General features: G+C 36.9%; 2 protein-coding genes across 5 annotated transcripts; both read left to right on the top strand.

Annotated features, from left to right (window-relative positions):
- The first annotated feature begins 164 nt into the window (after positions 1–164).
- Positions 165–7,724, top strand: LOC104112556 (transcription factor GTE4). 4 transcript variants are annotated; one of them, XM_009622513.4, is made up of 6 exons: positions 165–528; positions 1,150–2,688; positions 2,791–2,836; positions 2,918–3,007; positions 3,139–3,243; positions 7,440–7,724. In XM_009622513.4, exons 2-5 carry the CDS (start codon positions 1,168–1,170, stop codon positions 3,198–3,200), a joined length of 1,719 nt encoding a protein of 572 aa, XP_009620808.1. In that variant the 5' UTR covers positions 165–528; positions 1,150–1,167; the 3' UTR covers positions 3,201–3,243; positions 7,440–7,724. The 4 variants fall into 4 exon arrangements, with proteins under 4 accessions (XP_009620808.1, XP_070038142.1, XP_018632020.1 ...); XM_070182041.1 differs by having other exon boundaries at positions 7,430–7,724; XM_018776504.3 differs by having other exon boundaries at positions 2,915–3,007.
- Positions 7,725–9,222: 1,498 nt separating this feature from the next.
- Positions 9,223–15,091, top strand: LOC138896762 (uncharacterized). The gene is made up of 7 exons (XM_070182042.1): positions 9,223–9,753; positions 10,474–10,715; positions 10,797–10,893; positions 13,502–13,685; positions 13,778–13,859; positions 13,933–13,984; positions 14,099–15,091. The coding sequence occupies exons 1-7, from the start codon at positions 9,328–9,330 to the stop codon at positions 14,168–14,170; spliced, it is 1,155 nt and encodes a 384-aa protein (XP_070038143.1). The 5' UTR covers positions 9,223–9,327; the 3' UTR covers positions 14,171–15,091.
- The last annotated feature ends 225 nt before the right edge of the window (positions 15,092–15,316 follow it).

The raw sequence follows: 15,316 nt of genomic DNA, 5'->3' as shown, positions 1-15,316 counted from the left end.
GACTGTAATACTCAAAACGATCGGCCGAGTCATTACAAAAGGGTTGTTATTTAGGAATTAATCAGTGCATCCTGAATTTTAATTTTTCATCGGACTTGTCCTCAAATTAAGATTTTTAATTTAAATTTTAGGATAAAATAAGTATTAACATGGTATATTTGTGCACTTGCCCCATGACCTTCCGAGTCAAAAAGGGCCAAATATTCCCCGATCCACGTCTACTCCCACGCGCCACCCTCAACGCGTGGGTCACATCTGCAAAGACCAAGCAAATGTCAACGTTCCGACCAAATCGAAATTACGGCCGTCATTCTCTTCCCTTCTTCTCAGTGACAAAATCCTAGCCCTCAATTCCGCCGTGGCCAGCACGCGACTCGCATTTTCGCCTCTCCTCCTCTTACCGACCACTATTCTTCTCCGATATTAGGAAAAACAAAATGAGCGATTTGCAGTAAACACTAAAATCTTAGTGAGAGAGAGCAGCTGATTGATAGAGAGAGAAAGTGCGTGGGTGAAGATTTGCCAAAAGTATGTGTTCATTATTGTGATTCAGTTTAAACCCTAAATCTCGGATAAAATTGATGTAGTTTGCATAAATCCGTTTTGTTTTGGGGCATCTATGAGTATTTACGGCTTATAAAGTTCTCAACTTGCGAGTGTGTAAAGATTTGTTTCTCGTTGTTTTGAGCTATATGTTTGTGCTATGAAATCATATCGTCTCTAACGGCTGTTTGCTTAGGGTTTCTATCTCGTTTCATATACTAGTGCGTGTGCTTCTACGTGTTGTTTGTCTACAATAAGCTTGCTTGAGAGGTAATTCTGTGTTTTTATCAGTACATATACTAGAGTGTGTGTGTGCGCGCGCACACACTACGTGTTCTTTGTGTAAAATTAGCTTGATTGAGAAGAAATGCAGTGTTTTTCTTATCAGTACATATACAAGTGTGTGTGCGCGCGCGTACGCTTCTACTTTGTTCTTTGTGTAAAATAAGCTTGTTGAGAGGAAATTCTGTACTATTTTTTATCAGTAGGGATTTAGTTTTTTCTTAAGCAGTAGGAATTTGGTGATGACAAATTACTCAATTTGTTGAAGAGCAAGTTAATTGACAAGTATTTATGCAACTGCTTTTTTCATACCTATTCAATTAGGGTTTTGTTGTTGAATGTATGACTTCGGGAACAATGGCGAATGATGAAAATGGAGGATCGAAAGAGCAGCAGAGGTTGACTGAAAGCAAAGTCTACAGACGGAAGTCATTTAAAGGGTTAAATAATATAGGGAAAACAGCTCTGGAAGATGGCAATTCGTCTAAAAAAATAGTTGGTTTTTGCTTAGATGCTGCCTCAGAAGGTTCTTCGAGTCTGAACCGTTTCTTAACATTAGAGAATACCGGAATATTGGCAGGTAATGGCCAAGAGAATAGTGCTAGAATCAATTTAGCGTTTAAGTCCAAGCGTGAGATGAGAGAGCTAAGAAGGAAGCTGCAGAGTGAGTTGGATTTGGTTCAGAGTTTGGTGAAGAAGATCGAGAGGAAAGATGCACAGAAGATCAGCACTGGAATTGATAAGGATAGTGGGGTACGACAGGTACATTCAGATGTCTCACAAATGGGGCAACAGCTTGAGTCCAGGCCTTTGAATCAGTTAAGCGTATCCGTCTTGGAGAACAGCCATGGCGTGGTTGATAATGCGGAGAAAGAGAAGAGGACACCAAAGGCAAACAAATTTTATAGGAACTCAGATTTCTTATTAGCTAAAGATAAGTTTTCCCCAGCTGAAAGCAACAAGAAGTCAAAATCAAATGCAAAGAAAGTGAGTGGGCCAGAATCGGTACATGGTATGGGCCAGGGGAAGTTCTCAAATCAAATACTCAAGAATTGTCGTGCTTTGCTTGAAAGATTGATGAAGCACAAGCATGGTTGGGTGTTTAACCAGCCTGTTGATACAAAGGGTCTTGGTTTACATGACTATTTTGACATTATTAAGAATCCAATGGATTTGGGAACCGTGAAGTCCAGGCTGGATACAAATTGCTACAAGTCTCCTAAAGACTTTGCCGAGGATGTGAGACTTACGTTTCAAAATGCTATGACGTATAATCCAAAGGGCCAAGATGTTCATATGATGGCCGAGCAACTTTCCAAGATATTTGAGGAAAAGTGGGCCACTATAGAGGCTGATTATATGCGCGAGTTGAGATTGACAATGGACTCTGAGGTGAGTTTGCAGACTCCTAAATCTAAGAAGCCTCATTCCCAACCATTGCCACCCCCTGTAATGAGGAGGACTTTAGACAGGTCAGAATCAACATCCAATCCCTTTGATTTGAAGACTAAAGCTGTCGCTCTCCCCCAATCCGGAAGGACCCCTGTACCAAAGAAGCCGAAAGCAAAGGATCCCAATAAAAGAGAGATGACATATGATGAAAAGCAAAAGCTTAGCACAAGCCTACAGAATTTACCTTCTGGAAAACTTGAACAGGTAGTACAGATCATCAAAAAGAGGAATTCATCTCTTTGCCAACAGGATGATGAGATTGAAGTGGATATTGATAGTGTTGATACTGAGACCCTATGGGAGCTCGACAGGTTTGTTACCAATTACAAGAAGAGCTTGAGCAAGAACAAAAGAAAAGCTGGACTTGCAGATCAAGGAAAAAGTGAAGCTGAGAAGAATGTCCAGGAGAAGGTAAAATATCGAGCATTAATTTTTTCCGATTTGATTCTCTCCTTTTTTTTCTGTTTGAGTAATTTTTTCATGTTTTGAGCTCGCGTTCTTGCTATTTTGCAGAATGCTAACCCAGTTGTGGTAGAAATTCCAAAAGAAAGCAAAGCAGGTAAGTTCTTAAAATGTGAGAATTTCCATGCCCAGTAATCTCGTTGGAAATAGTTATTAACTCTGTTGTATATGCTAGTAGAAGAGAAAGGCACTTCCTCCAATCCTGCTCAAATGGAAAATGTTAGTCAAGCAAGCAGCTGTAGCACTGACTCAGTGTCATCATCAAGTGGTAGTGATTATTTTTCTCTTTCATCTCTCTCTCTCACTTTTGTTTCATTTGCCTTTTTTTGGGGTGTCATGATTGGATTCGTTCTCTAGTCTAAGTCTTCATTTTCCCTTATTGTTTCACATTAATTGCAGATTCTGATAGCGAAAACTCTTCAGTAGGTGGATCTGATGCAGATCATTCACCAAAGAGTTGATTCTGTTGTCCAGATATAATGTTCTCTCTTTCAAAGTCTTATGGTAAATGCTGGAATCTGTTTCCTCTGTCGATGCTATCTGAAATCTTTTGACTTGCTCCCTTAAGTACAACAGCAATCCAACTTCCCTTGGATCTATTTTTATATTTACTCTTAAGATTCTATTGACTGATAGGTAATTTGAATAATCCAGATGATTGTTTTGCCTTTAACCAATGCACCTGTCGTTTTTGCATAAATTAATTTCTTTTAGATAGGTGATGTACGGCTTCCTTTATCTTTGACAATTTTGAAGGGTGTCTCTTTGAAGTGAATAGTGGATTGGTGATCAAGACCATCAGAGGATGGTCTGAGATGGCACCTTTTCAATTGTTGTGCTTTCTCCTTCTAGGAATAGAGCATTTAGAACCAACTCTTAATAGTAAATCAGAACAAATGTAATCCCAAAAGCCTTTTTATAGATGTCTTGCTCTGGAAGCATCCTGGTATTCTCATTACATTCAGCTCCAGAGATGTGATGCCACCATTTTGATGGTGGATCAGCCTAATATTGCAATGTAATTTGAGGAGAAAATGTTAAGTATCAGTTCAATTGGTCACAAGGTATCAAATATGACTCAAAATGTGGTGATTGGTTGGGCTCTGGTGTTCTTAAACTATAACATAACTAAAGATGATGCTTTGGACTTTTAAGTTCCTTTAGGTTTCCAGTCACTTAGAGTCATAAAAAATTCTGAACATAGAATACTGCTGGTCAACTCTATAGTCTGGTATTTTTCTGAACATCAAAGTTGTGCGAACAATTGTGGTGTAAAACTTATAATCATACTATGAAACCTTTTTTCTAAACAGGATCATACTATGAAACTTTTTAGAAGAGTGATACAACGTCTTTTAGGAGATTACAAGGGTGGCAAAGGCATAGTTTTGGTTTATACCTAGTAGGTTTATAACAAAAGCTATTTTTTTTTTTGCTAAAACGATTGATGGGAATTTAAAAGGGGAGGAGAAAGTATCTCCAAAGGGTTATTCGTGAACATTGAAAAAGTACATAATAAAGTGTCAAGATAAGCCCTGTTGTGGGTTTTTAAGTTTAAATAAGTTCAACTAAAATGTTATAACATCATAAAGGACATGTATCAAGGAGCGCCATGTTTGCAGGATGAGAAGGTTTAAGATATTCAATTTTTTGAGTGATATCAAACATGAATCGCTTTATAATCTCTAGAATAATAGAACCTAACTAAGAAAGTAGGTCACAAGTGTGAGAATAGTTAGAGGAAATATAAAGGAGCTTCCAGTATACTTCAGTACATTAGATATTTTTCTTGAGCTCCTACTTGTTTATGTTAGTTGTAATTTAGTTTACAAATCATATAGTTTTAATGTGCATGCTATTTGCATGTGATATTATGTTAATCAACTAACTGATGACGGAGTCAATCAAAAGATTGAACTATTGAAAGGCACTCTAGATAATAAGTGTTTTAAGATGGATAGAAGGAAGAAAGTGTATATCCATTAAAGTTTAACTCTAACCCCATATGAAGAATGAAGCTAAAGTGAGATTAGATGAAATCTACGTTGCCCGGACTCGGGGGCGGATCTAGATGTCGGATTCTTCATCACATAATTCTAGGATTCAAAGGTATGGATCTGAGTGTGGATACGAGTGTTGAAATACGGCCAACAACTGTACATATATACGTATATATTCTGATTAAGTAAAGTTATCAAACAAAAACTAATAAAATTTAATTCTTTATAAACACCTAATATTTTATTCATAACATATCTCGTGTAGAGCCAAGCATTCTCAATACGTTATATGAATATATGACATAAACCAAAAAATTAAATCAAATACGGAAGCAATCTATACTGCTTGGTCTGTTGGTCATAGATGTAGCTAAAGCACCCAAGGTAAGTTGACCAAATCCAGTGTGGATCTCACACCCACACTCAAATCGTGTCGGGTGCGGCAGGGATTTTGAAGGGTAAGCAACATAAGATAGGATTATAGTATCTAAATGCAGACATTCAAATATCTAGGCTCCATCTTACAAGAGAATGACATGACACATGAAGATGTGACACGTAACTAAAATAGGATAGTTGGAATGGAGGAGTGCTAAGCAAGTACTATGTGATAGGTTAAAAAGGTTGTGAGACCAACCAAAGGCGGATCCAAGATTTAAACTTTATGAGTTCAACTTTTAAGACTTTTAGCGTTGAAGCCGTTATATTTTTTAAGTTATGGGTTCATGTCTACTATTTATTACAATTTCAGGAAAGTTTTACACATAAATTATAATTCGCTTAGAAAGTTATGGGTTCAATTGAACCCGTACTTATAATGGTACATCCGCCCCTGAGACCAACAATGTTATAGGGAATCATTGTTGCGATTTAAGGTTCAAAATATTCTCAAGATGAGTGGCATAAAAATGTGGATGTCAAGTGGATGCGCAATCATATAAAATTGAAAAATATTAGAAATAATCACACTCTGATAGATGGTGCAAATAACACACCTGAGATGAGATGGTTTGGCTGTATGATGTCGTGTGGTGCTATGATAATTGAAGGAGCTAAAAGGGGATAAGGTCGATCTAAGATCACATTAAGAGAAGTTGTTTCAATATATGTATGATCTCGAAATCTATGCTTACCTAATTAAAACAATGCAAAGGTACCATATAAGCGATACCAGTTTGTTGGATAAGAATTACATGTTGTTTCACTTACATTAGGTCCAGTGTTCGTTTGGACTCTTTTTAGTTTTTAGTTTGGTTAGAGATCTGTATGCCCCAACTTGTTTGGACTGAGATTTAGTTGTAGAGATTTGTATGCACACTGTATGGATAGGTATGAGCTTTGGAGCATTTCTAGTTGTAGAGACCACCTAATTTGTTTTAAAGGACATTGGAATAGAATGAGCTTAAAAGTTGTAGAATGATACAGAGGATATAATTCAAACGAGTGGAATGATATAGAGGATTCATATAGTCGATTCTTATTAGTCTGAGATCGAGGTATACTTTATTGATTGATCTTGCAAGTTATGCAGAAGGAATTATATACCCGGAGGTTAAGGCAATGTTTTCGACCTCTAAATTTATAAAGGTTAGCAGTCAACCAGCAAAATAAAGAATGCTGAACATAGAACGGTAAAGCTTAACATTATGGTCTTGTAGTGGTGTCTTCTTTGAATTACTGGGACTGGATGATTTACCGGAGGAGGTAACATTGATGGCATTGAGTCGGCAAATGATATAGAAGCTGCATAATATGTTTGATGAATGTAATTTAAGTCTTGCTGGCATGATTTTATGCCTTTTATGTAGGGGTAATATAGTCCTCTTTTACTGCGTCACATCTAGTGGCTTAGAGTTGAAAACATATTAATGCCTATCTAGAGAGGGCCCTTAAGATGGGTTGCTCTAGTGGTAAGCACCCTCCACTTCCAACCAAGAGGTTGTGAGTTCGAGTCACCCCAAGAGCAAGGCGGGGAGTTCTTGGAGGGAGGAAGCCGAGGGTCTATCGGAAACAGCCTCTCTACCCCAGGGTAGGGGTAAGGTCTGCGTACACACTACCCTCCCCAGACCTCACTAGTGGGATTATACTGGGTTGATGTTGTTGTTGTTGTAGAGGGCCCTTAATACGAATTCACATGCATCATGAAGGCAATGCAATTATGACGTAGTGTAGGTAAAATGACAAAGTACCACCTATGTGAGATGCTAGAGGTCTGAACATCATAGTTATGTTACATTGAATGGTTGGTGTTCAGGTGAACTGCTATCATATCCTTTCGGGAGAAGATTTTGAGCTCCCAATATCCTGGAGGGAGAATATTTTGAGCGCCCCATAGTCTTGTTGCTCTTCCAGGTTTGTAGGTGAAGACCAAACAATAATTCGGAAATATCTACTCTTTGGATGTATCAACTTTTGGAAATTCCTTACAGCTGGCGTTTCTGATAGAGTGATGCAAGATACAAATTAGACAGTATATTTGGCTCCATGTTGATTGATACCAAGTTTGCCACAACTAGAGTGGCTGGCTTTCTTTTCTGCTGAGTTAATCTTATTTTTGCTTTCCCATCCAATTTAACACTAATTAAATATTTCTAAGTTGTGTGCATATTTGATGAACTCGAGTTGTTAATATTTCTGTATAAGTCGTGTGCAAATTTGATGAACTCGAGTTGTTAATATTTCTCTTTTAGTTGTGTGCAGATTTCAAGTTCTACGAGCATACTGATGTCGTCCTTCAATTAAGAGGGTGCTGTTGGTGGTAATGGCATATGCTGTCTGGTCTCAAATTGTATAATAGTAGCCTGTAGTTTGTAGCTTATGTACATTCGCTTGTGGATCTCTAATTTGTGCAGTTTGAAGTCATATTTTTCTAGTGATTGGATCACTTGAATGTGGTAGAACTTTATCTGTCCTACTCGTAACATTAAAGATGCTCTGTACATATGTTAATAAAGTAGTAATAAGTCAATCAGGACAATTAACTAATATCCTTTTCCAATTTTTATATTTTTGAATGAACAACCCTCTTTTTTGTTAATTTTCTTTTTTTTTCTACTGAGAAATTATGCTTATATTAGGTTCTGTTATATTTGTTTTGCTTTATATTTGGCCTAGTCGTTTGTGTGCTCAACGGTGAGCAGTTCGTGATACAATTGTAAATGCTTTGTCGAAGAAGCACATGTTTAAAGAAGTATGTTCGAAATCAAGCGTCAATGACTTTTTAAGGGTCGGATTTACCCATTTACTTTCAAATATTATTTTTATTTAATTTATGTTATATTTTGTGAATAAAACTATACTTAGTCATAATTTTGATGAGGTGAACGTTACGCGGCATATCATCTCATTACTCTAACCTCCAATCTTGTTTAGACCTTAACTGTCTAACTGCAATTCCCAGGACCTAAAAGAGTGGGAGTTATAGCCAACTAGTTTTAGTGCTAAGAATTTGACTAACTGGTTACTGGCAACTAAAATTTTTTATTTACTTTAGATTATTTTTTGCAATTATTTTACTTTGGATTTTTATTTTTGCAAAATATTATTAAGAATTTGGTGACTAAGTGCATGTCACGTGGTGTCCACTTTACCAAAATGTCACCCCCATAGGAATTGCCATAGCCATGGTGGACTAGCCTCAAAGATAAAGGTAAGTTTAACTTTGATCCTTTATATACAAATCTAGACATTAGAAGTCCCTTCAAATGCAAAAGAACCTCAATCGCCAACCATAAATCAAACAGAAAAAAAGTTAATGCTAATGGAAAAGGTCAATGCTACTAGTAAGTAAGTAACAGAGTCACTAGTCACTACTAATCTTAAACGACTATTAGAAGTGGCCATGTTTAACTTTATACTCAAAGGACCATTTTCTCTCACTATATTTTCCTTAATAATAACAAAAGAGTTTAAGTTTTATATACAACAACAACTCAGTATAATCTCACTAGTGGGGTCTGGAGAGGGTAGTGTATACGCAGACCTTACCCCTATTCTGGGATAGAGAGGCTGTTTCCGATAGACCCTCGGCTCACTCCCTCCAAGAGCTCCCCACCTTGCTCTTGGGGTGACTCGAACTCACAACCTCTTAATTGAAAGTGGAGATTGCTTACCACTAGAGCAACCCACTTTTGTCAAAGTTTAAGTTCTATATACTAATTATGAAAAATATTTGCACAACTAAATCATTTAAAAGATTATTACAAGTAACTATATCTAATGATATTGATATGTAGTCTAGAATAAATAATAACTAACCTACTATAACAATAACATCCTATAGACAAATAGTCTGTTTTGCCGAAGTTTTTTTGTGGCAAAAGTGCTTCTTCTTTTCTTTTTTTTGGCAGAAGTACTTTTTTGTTTGGCCAAGCTTCTAGAATTTTTTTTTTTTTAAGGAAAAACAAAAGTAATTTTTGAGAAAGAAAGAAAAAAAAAAAATCTCCCAAAAAAATATTTTTTCGAAAAGTATAGTTTTTTGAAGTGGAGCCATAGTTCAATACTTCAATCTCAAGTCCTAGACTATCTAGTTATCATCCTCTTCGGCCTTCACTTTCAGACTTCACATAAACCGCAAATTTCATCCCAAATGGCAGCATATACTTTCAAATTCAGACCAATATTTTCCACCCCGCTAAGATTCACTCTCTGCTCCTCACAGAAAAGCACAATTTCTTCCTCTTCTTTAACTATTCATTACCCAGAATTACCAAACCAGTGGTCAGGTTTGCAAAATTGGAGACAAAGCCCACTTAACCACCAGCGTTTCTGGGGACCCAATGGCCCTGATAATATTATTATACCCTCAAATTCAACTAAAGAATCCCTTTTGTGGGAATCAATTAACTCGGCGTCGTCTCTTGCTGAAATGGGTACTGCTGTTCTTTGCACCAGTGATCCTTTAATGAAATCGAAGCTTTCCCATTTGGCTTATTGTAGGTGGCGTCAAGAGGGTCTCCCTGTTGGTACTTTTCAATCCCCGGCTCGGCCTGCTCGACCTTCCAAACCTGAACTGGTATTGTTTTCCCCATTATTTGAAGTTCTTTAGTAAATTGAATTCAATTACAATCTCTGTTTCAATTTATGTGAATTTATTTGATTGAACACGTAGTTTAAGAAAGAAAGAAAAGCTTTTGAAATTAATTGTGTCGTAACATTTGTGTATCTATAAAAGCTTCTCAATAAGGTTCACAATGCCGAATGAGAAGTTTACCTTAAATTGTTTCCATATTTAGAAAGAGGTCATTATTTTTGAAACAGATTAAAAGGAAACAGATCACATAAATTGAGATGGAAGGAGTACCAACTTTGCTCGTTCTATTTGTTTTCTTAAGAGATGTATTGGCAAAGGGGTGAACTTTACTTTTATGATGGTTTTCATCAGTTGTTTAACATTGAATTACTTGATTATTTGACTTTAGTCTTCACTTTAAAGACATAGGTGCATGTAGTTTCTTGGCAGTGGGTACGTGTACCTACAGTCTTCCATTTGTAACATATAGATAGTTTCGAAATTTAAAAGTGTATAGTCTTACCAAGTTCATACATATTGTCAACAAACGACTAGGGACTTCAGTGCTACTTCGTGCTAGAACTGTGTGTGATACGTCGCCCTACAAACCCCAATTTGAAGTAGTTCAGTCAAAACTTAAGATGCTGATGTTTTTACTTTCTTTTGATTCTCTCGCCAATGATTTTGTAGCTTTAGCTTATGTGTTCTAAGTCTTGAATACAGGTTCCATCTAAAGAAATTCCACCTCCTAAACACTCGGGTTTACCTCTCAATGCATATATGCTTCACAATCTTGCTCACGTGGAGTTAAATGCAGTTGACCTCGCTTGGGATACTGTAGTCCGTTTCTCACCATACAGTGAGATTTTAGGTGAGGGGTTCTTTGCTGATTTTGCACATGTGGCTGATGATGAGAGTCGCCATTTTGCTTGGTGTTCACAGAGATTATCTGAGCTTGGATTTAGGTGAATATGTCTTCAATTTTGCTATGAAATGTGTTGTATTTAATAAGATGGATGTTTATATCTCTTTGCTTCCTTGAACAGCTACGGTGACATGCCTGCTCATAATTTGCTCTGGAGGGAGTGTGAGAAATCTTCAAATAATGTTGCTGCACGGCTCGCTGCAATCCCACTTGTTCAGGTCCTCCACTATTTTTGAAAAAGATATGAACGATAAATCAATTGCTTAAACTGTTGGAATATTATGCAGTGACGATTGCTCAACTCATTCCACTTATTTGTCTTTGATTGCTTGGGGATCTATTTTAAAGCTGTGTGATTATGCTTTCTCTGGGAAGTGCAATAAGTGTGTTTAAAATTGGGAAGAAATTGATAAAAGGAAAAATAATAATCAACTTTAGAAATGGGCAAGCATCGCCTATTGACAATTAAGTAATAGTAGTTAGACGAGGTTGGTTTCTAATATACTAAGAAAGCTTCTAGGTGTAGTTACTTACTTGTGGAGGAAAGATGCTAAGAAATATGGACGAGTGAATGAACTATCAGTATATTTTCCATAGACCAATTATAACCATATCCTGTTGGAAATTCAGCAGTTAACGTGGTAGGAAATGTTAGAAGATTTATTCTTACAAATATTTCAGTAGTCTTAGTGTTGGCTATGAGGTATCCTGAATTCTGAGTATGTTCTCCTGACTTGAAATTTAGAAGTATGAAGATTGAATTACTCGTCAAAGTTTCAACTACTACTTCCAGAAAGAGAAAAGGAAAAATAATATACTTTCCTATGTAGCAGTTTTCTGCTACTGCTTAAAGATTGAATTACTCAAGCAGTTTTCGCTGCTTGCGTCATTAAATTGACTTGAGCGATGGCAGATGTTGCGTAGTCTGCAGTTAGGTGAGGCTAAACTCTGTCATTAAAAGGTGTTGTGATCAAGTCTCTGCAATGGTGTTATCAATTTAATAAATGGTAAATGTGGGCAATCATAAATATGGTGTCGGACTTTTCTTAGGTTGTCTTAAGTATGTCATGTTAGATTCTCTTATCAGAAAATTCATTTAAATGATTTCGCTAGAGGTGCGAATATTGAATTTTGGCAAGTTCCTGGATGAAGTTCTCACTATCATTTTCTACTCTGCCTCTAATTAAGATCTCTTTCTTCTTCAACAGTTTAGCCTGCAGGATCGCTACATCTCTATTTCTTTTTGAATTTCCTCTCTTCTGGAAAAATCAGTTGTACAACAATAACAGCTATGCCTTAATCTTAAACTAGTTAGGGCCGGTTATGAATCTTCAAGGGTATATGTAGCTAAATTGGTAAAATAAAGGTCAAGGGTCAAGCACTTGTTACTAGAGACAACCGCCATGTGCCATTACTGAATGATGACGCTGGACTAAAAAGTAACATGGTTGTGTATGTGTGTCTCTTGATTTACGTGCCCTTTTATTAGATTTAGGTGTATATTTTGATCTTAAAATGTACTAGTTAGATATGACAGCTTTCTTATTCCACAACAGAAAGCACTAGAAGTTTTGAAATACAAAATGTAGAAGTCGCACTTTAAGACTCATGACATACTTCCTGTGTCCTGAAGAGTGGCTTGGTTGGTTTATAAGGGCCAAATAGCATATGCTCGAGATGAATTCCAAACATGATTCATCCGCTGTTTGAAAGTAAAACTTTTAGATGTTGACAGTACGTAGGTGGACATTGTTTTTGCTTTTCTTTCCTTTCTCCAATTTTTTTTTTCATTTAGTATGTTTTCAATGAATAGTACACACGAAACCACTTTTCATTGGGCTATGAGTTGATAAAGCTATTCTGGCTCATTCATGCTTTCTATCAATGAGTCAGAACAATGTCACTCAACTCTTCTTTCAAGGCATAGTTATCCAAGTGAATAAATTAAAGTTGGCTTCATTAATGAAAACAAGAACGGGATGGCCCCTTTAGTGATTTTAACGTCTAAATAGCCAAAGCCCAGGCGCCTTTACTGAAGAAGTGGCCAAGCTCACTTCTCAGATTGGGTTCTACTGTTGGAGTAATTTCCTGCAAGTGTTTTAGCACAATTCTTTTTTTTTTGAGATGGTAACATATTGTATATTATAATAAAATCAGTACATAGGTTGTACTGAAATCATATTTACAAGTGAGTAGCCAAAAGAAAAAAACTTGGTCCTCAGGCCTAACAAGATTCTAGGATATCTACGATTGAAATAGTATCTTTTGCGTAGATCTGTTTACACCATAAGCAAAAAAGCAAAACACAATTAAGCTTGATCTTCTGCACAGAGTTTCTTCTATCCTCAAAACATTTGGAATTCCTTTCTTTCCAGATTGTCCACCAAATATATGCTGGGATAGTTCTCCATCTATCTCTGTCTCTTGCTCCAGTTCCATCTTCATCCCAACTGAAAAGAACTTCAGTAATCTTACTAGGCATTGTCCAAGCTATGCCCCTGAGATTAATAGAGATCTTCCATAACTGGTCAGTTATCTTGCAATGTAAAACATCTTGTGTTTTAGCACAATTCTAATTACAGCAGAAATGTTGATATAGATGGAAATTCTTTTTGGCTTGTGCATTAAATAAGATGTTGACACGTATTAAAAATGGGCACATAGGCTCTAATATTTTGGCCTGAAAGTTTGTAATCAGTATGATCTTTAAATTTTGGTGTTGCGGATGGGAATATGTTTTCATGAGGTGCTTGTTTCTTGCTGTCATATTAGGAGATGCATTTCTACTATGTTATGTGAATTCATGAATTTTCTTGTTTCCTATAGGAAGCACGAGGTCTTGATGCTGGGCCTCGGCTGGTGCAAAAGCTCATTGGCTTTGGAGACCATAGGACTTCCAACATTGTGGCTAGAATTGCTGATGAAGAAGTTGCACATGTGGCTGTCGGTGTCTTCTGGTTTGTTTCGGTTTGTCAGCAAATGGGACGCATCCCCTGCACAACTTTCAGAGGTCCACTTATTTGTGTGTGTGTGTGTGTGTTTTTAAAAGGTGCAGGCACTCTCTAGCCTCTTTAGTGAATTCACCAATTTCTTCTTTGGCAGATTTATTAGAGGAATATAATGTGGAGTTAAAAGGACCATTCAACCATTTGGCTAGAGATGAAGCTGGTCTTCCACGGGAATGGTAAGTTAACAGTTTGATAGATCACATTTATTGTCTGATAAAATGGAGAATACTCTGTATTTTTTGTACGTAGGTATGATCCTCCTTCATCAAATGTAGAAAGTAAGCAAAAGAAGCTATCTCAGGTATTCCGTCCTTGGACTTCGAAAAAACTTAATTTAGAAAAGCTATAGTTTCCTTGATGAATTTATATTCTCTATTGCATCCGAGAAATGTGAGGACATGGAAAAAAATTGCAGGTTTATGACCGATTGGAATGCATAATTTCTATGGAAAAGGAGAACTCGAGCCTGGGCACTCCACCCCAATAATTCCTATACGGAGGAATTGATTCTGCCTGAAGTTCATTTGATCAATAAACTGCAGTTGGTTCTGATGATTATTCCGTTTCAAGTGAATGCTCAATTGGTTCACCGATGGATATACTCGATTTGGTGGAAAGTTTAGTTTTGCTGCAGGAGTAGCTCCGGCTCTAGACTGACTTCGTAAACAGATCAGCTAAAATTTCAGGGAGCTGGTCTGTCAATTGTAAGCAAACTGAGTACATCTTTGATCCAACAATCTGAGCATGATTTACTGCCACCACTATAACCTATTTGCCTTGGCTCTAGTACTTCCGGAATATGTTTTAAGTAACCACATTGGTCTTTCAAACAGAAAGCCTAGACTATTGGCCTCAGAAGCGTAAATTTGGAGCTCAACTCTGATGGTTTGTAGAAAGGTATTCGTCCTTCATGGCTGGATTCCTGGCATCATTCTTTTTCTCTGATAATGGTGGTGTCCATGCTAGCTTGCGCACACTTCAACTATTCTACTGGGTATGTGCTGCCTACCACCAGTTGGTATCGGGTAACTCTGTCCATCAAAACTCAAGCATTGGATTCCTAGCATCATATTGGATTGAGGACGGCTTTTTCTCATGATCAGAACACTGACATAGCATCAAAGCTCTTTATATTTTGAAGACTTCTCTCCCTTCCAGCTTCTACTCATGCTGCGGTGGCAAGAATTTGTTTGGCAGGACAAATGTTGGTATTCAAGTATAGCTATTACAGTTTTTTCCTTTTCTTTTTCAATTTTTTGGAAGGTTGTAAGTTTTAAAATAACCAAACTTTAGGGATTTTGAGTGTTGAATGAAGACACATTTGTCTCTAAAAAGTAATTTGCTTAACTGTAGAACATCTTTGATACTGATCTTCATGATTTTCAATCTATCCTTAATTTGTTGCTCATTTCCTCTTATTTGATTAAGGTCTCTCATTTCCAGAATCTACCTGGCAGTATGCCCAGCAGTATACTCCCTTTCTCCAGAGATTGGGATGAAATCGACAGCAACCATGGTATTCTCACATAAAAAATAACTTGCTCATATTGCATGTTTATACCAAATTACATTTATTTACCATGATTAGTGATATAAATGAGGTAAGAGTTGTGTCTTAATCCACTATGATTAA

The sequence above is a fragment of the Nicotiana tomentosiformis genome, chromosome 8, assembly GCF_000390325.3.
Source record: "Nicotiana tomentosiformis chromosome 8, ASM39032v3, whole genome shotgun sequence".
In the NCBI taxonomy this organism is placed as follows: Eukaryota; Viridiplantae; Streptophyta; class Magnoliopsida; order Solanales; family Solanaceae; genus Nicotiana; species Nicotiana tomentosiformis.
This window is presented reverse-complemented; position numbering and strand designations above follow the sequence as displayed.

Coding starts and splice junctions, on each gene's coding strand:
- LOC138896762 (XM_070182042.1), top strand. CDS start 9,328: ATGGCAGCATATACTTTCAAATTCAGACCAATATTTTCCACCCCGCTA. Junction 13,860..13,932: donor GCTGGTCTTCCACGGGAATG/GTAAGTTAACAG, acceptor TTTTGTACGTAG/GTATGATCCTCCTTCATCAA. Junction 13,985..14,098: donor AGCAAAAGAAGCTATCTCAG/GTATTCCGTCCT, acceptor AAAAAATTGCAG/GTTTATGACCGATTGGAATG.
- LOC104112556 (XM_018776504.3), top strand. CDS start 1,168: ATGACTTCGGGAACAATGGCGAATGATGAAAATGGAGGATCGAAAGAG. Junction 2,689..2,790: donor AGAAGAATGTCCAGGAGAAG/GTAAAATATCGA, acceptor GCTATTTTGCAG/AATGCTAACCCAGTTGTGGT. Junction 3,008..3,138: donor CTCAGTGTCATCATCAAGTG/GTAGTGATTATT, acceptor CATTAATTGCAG/ATTCTGATAGCGAAAACTCT.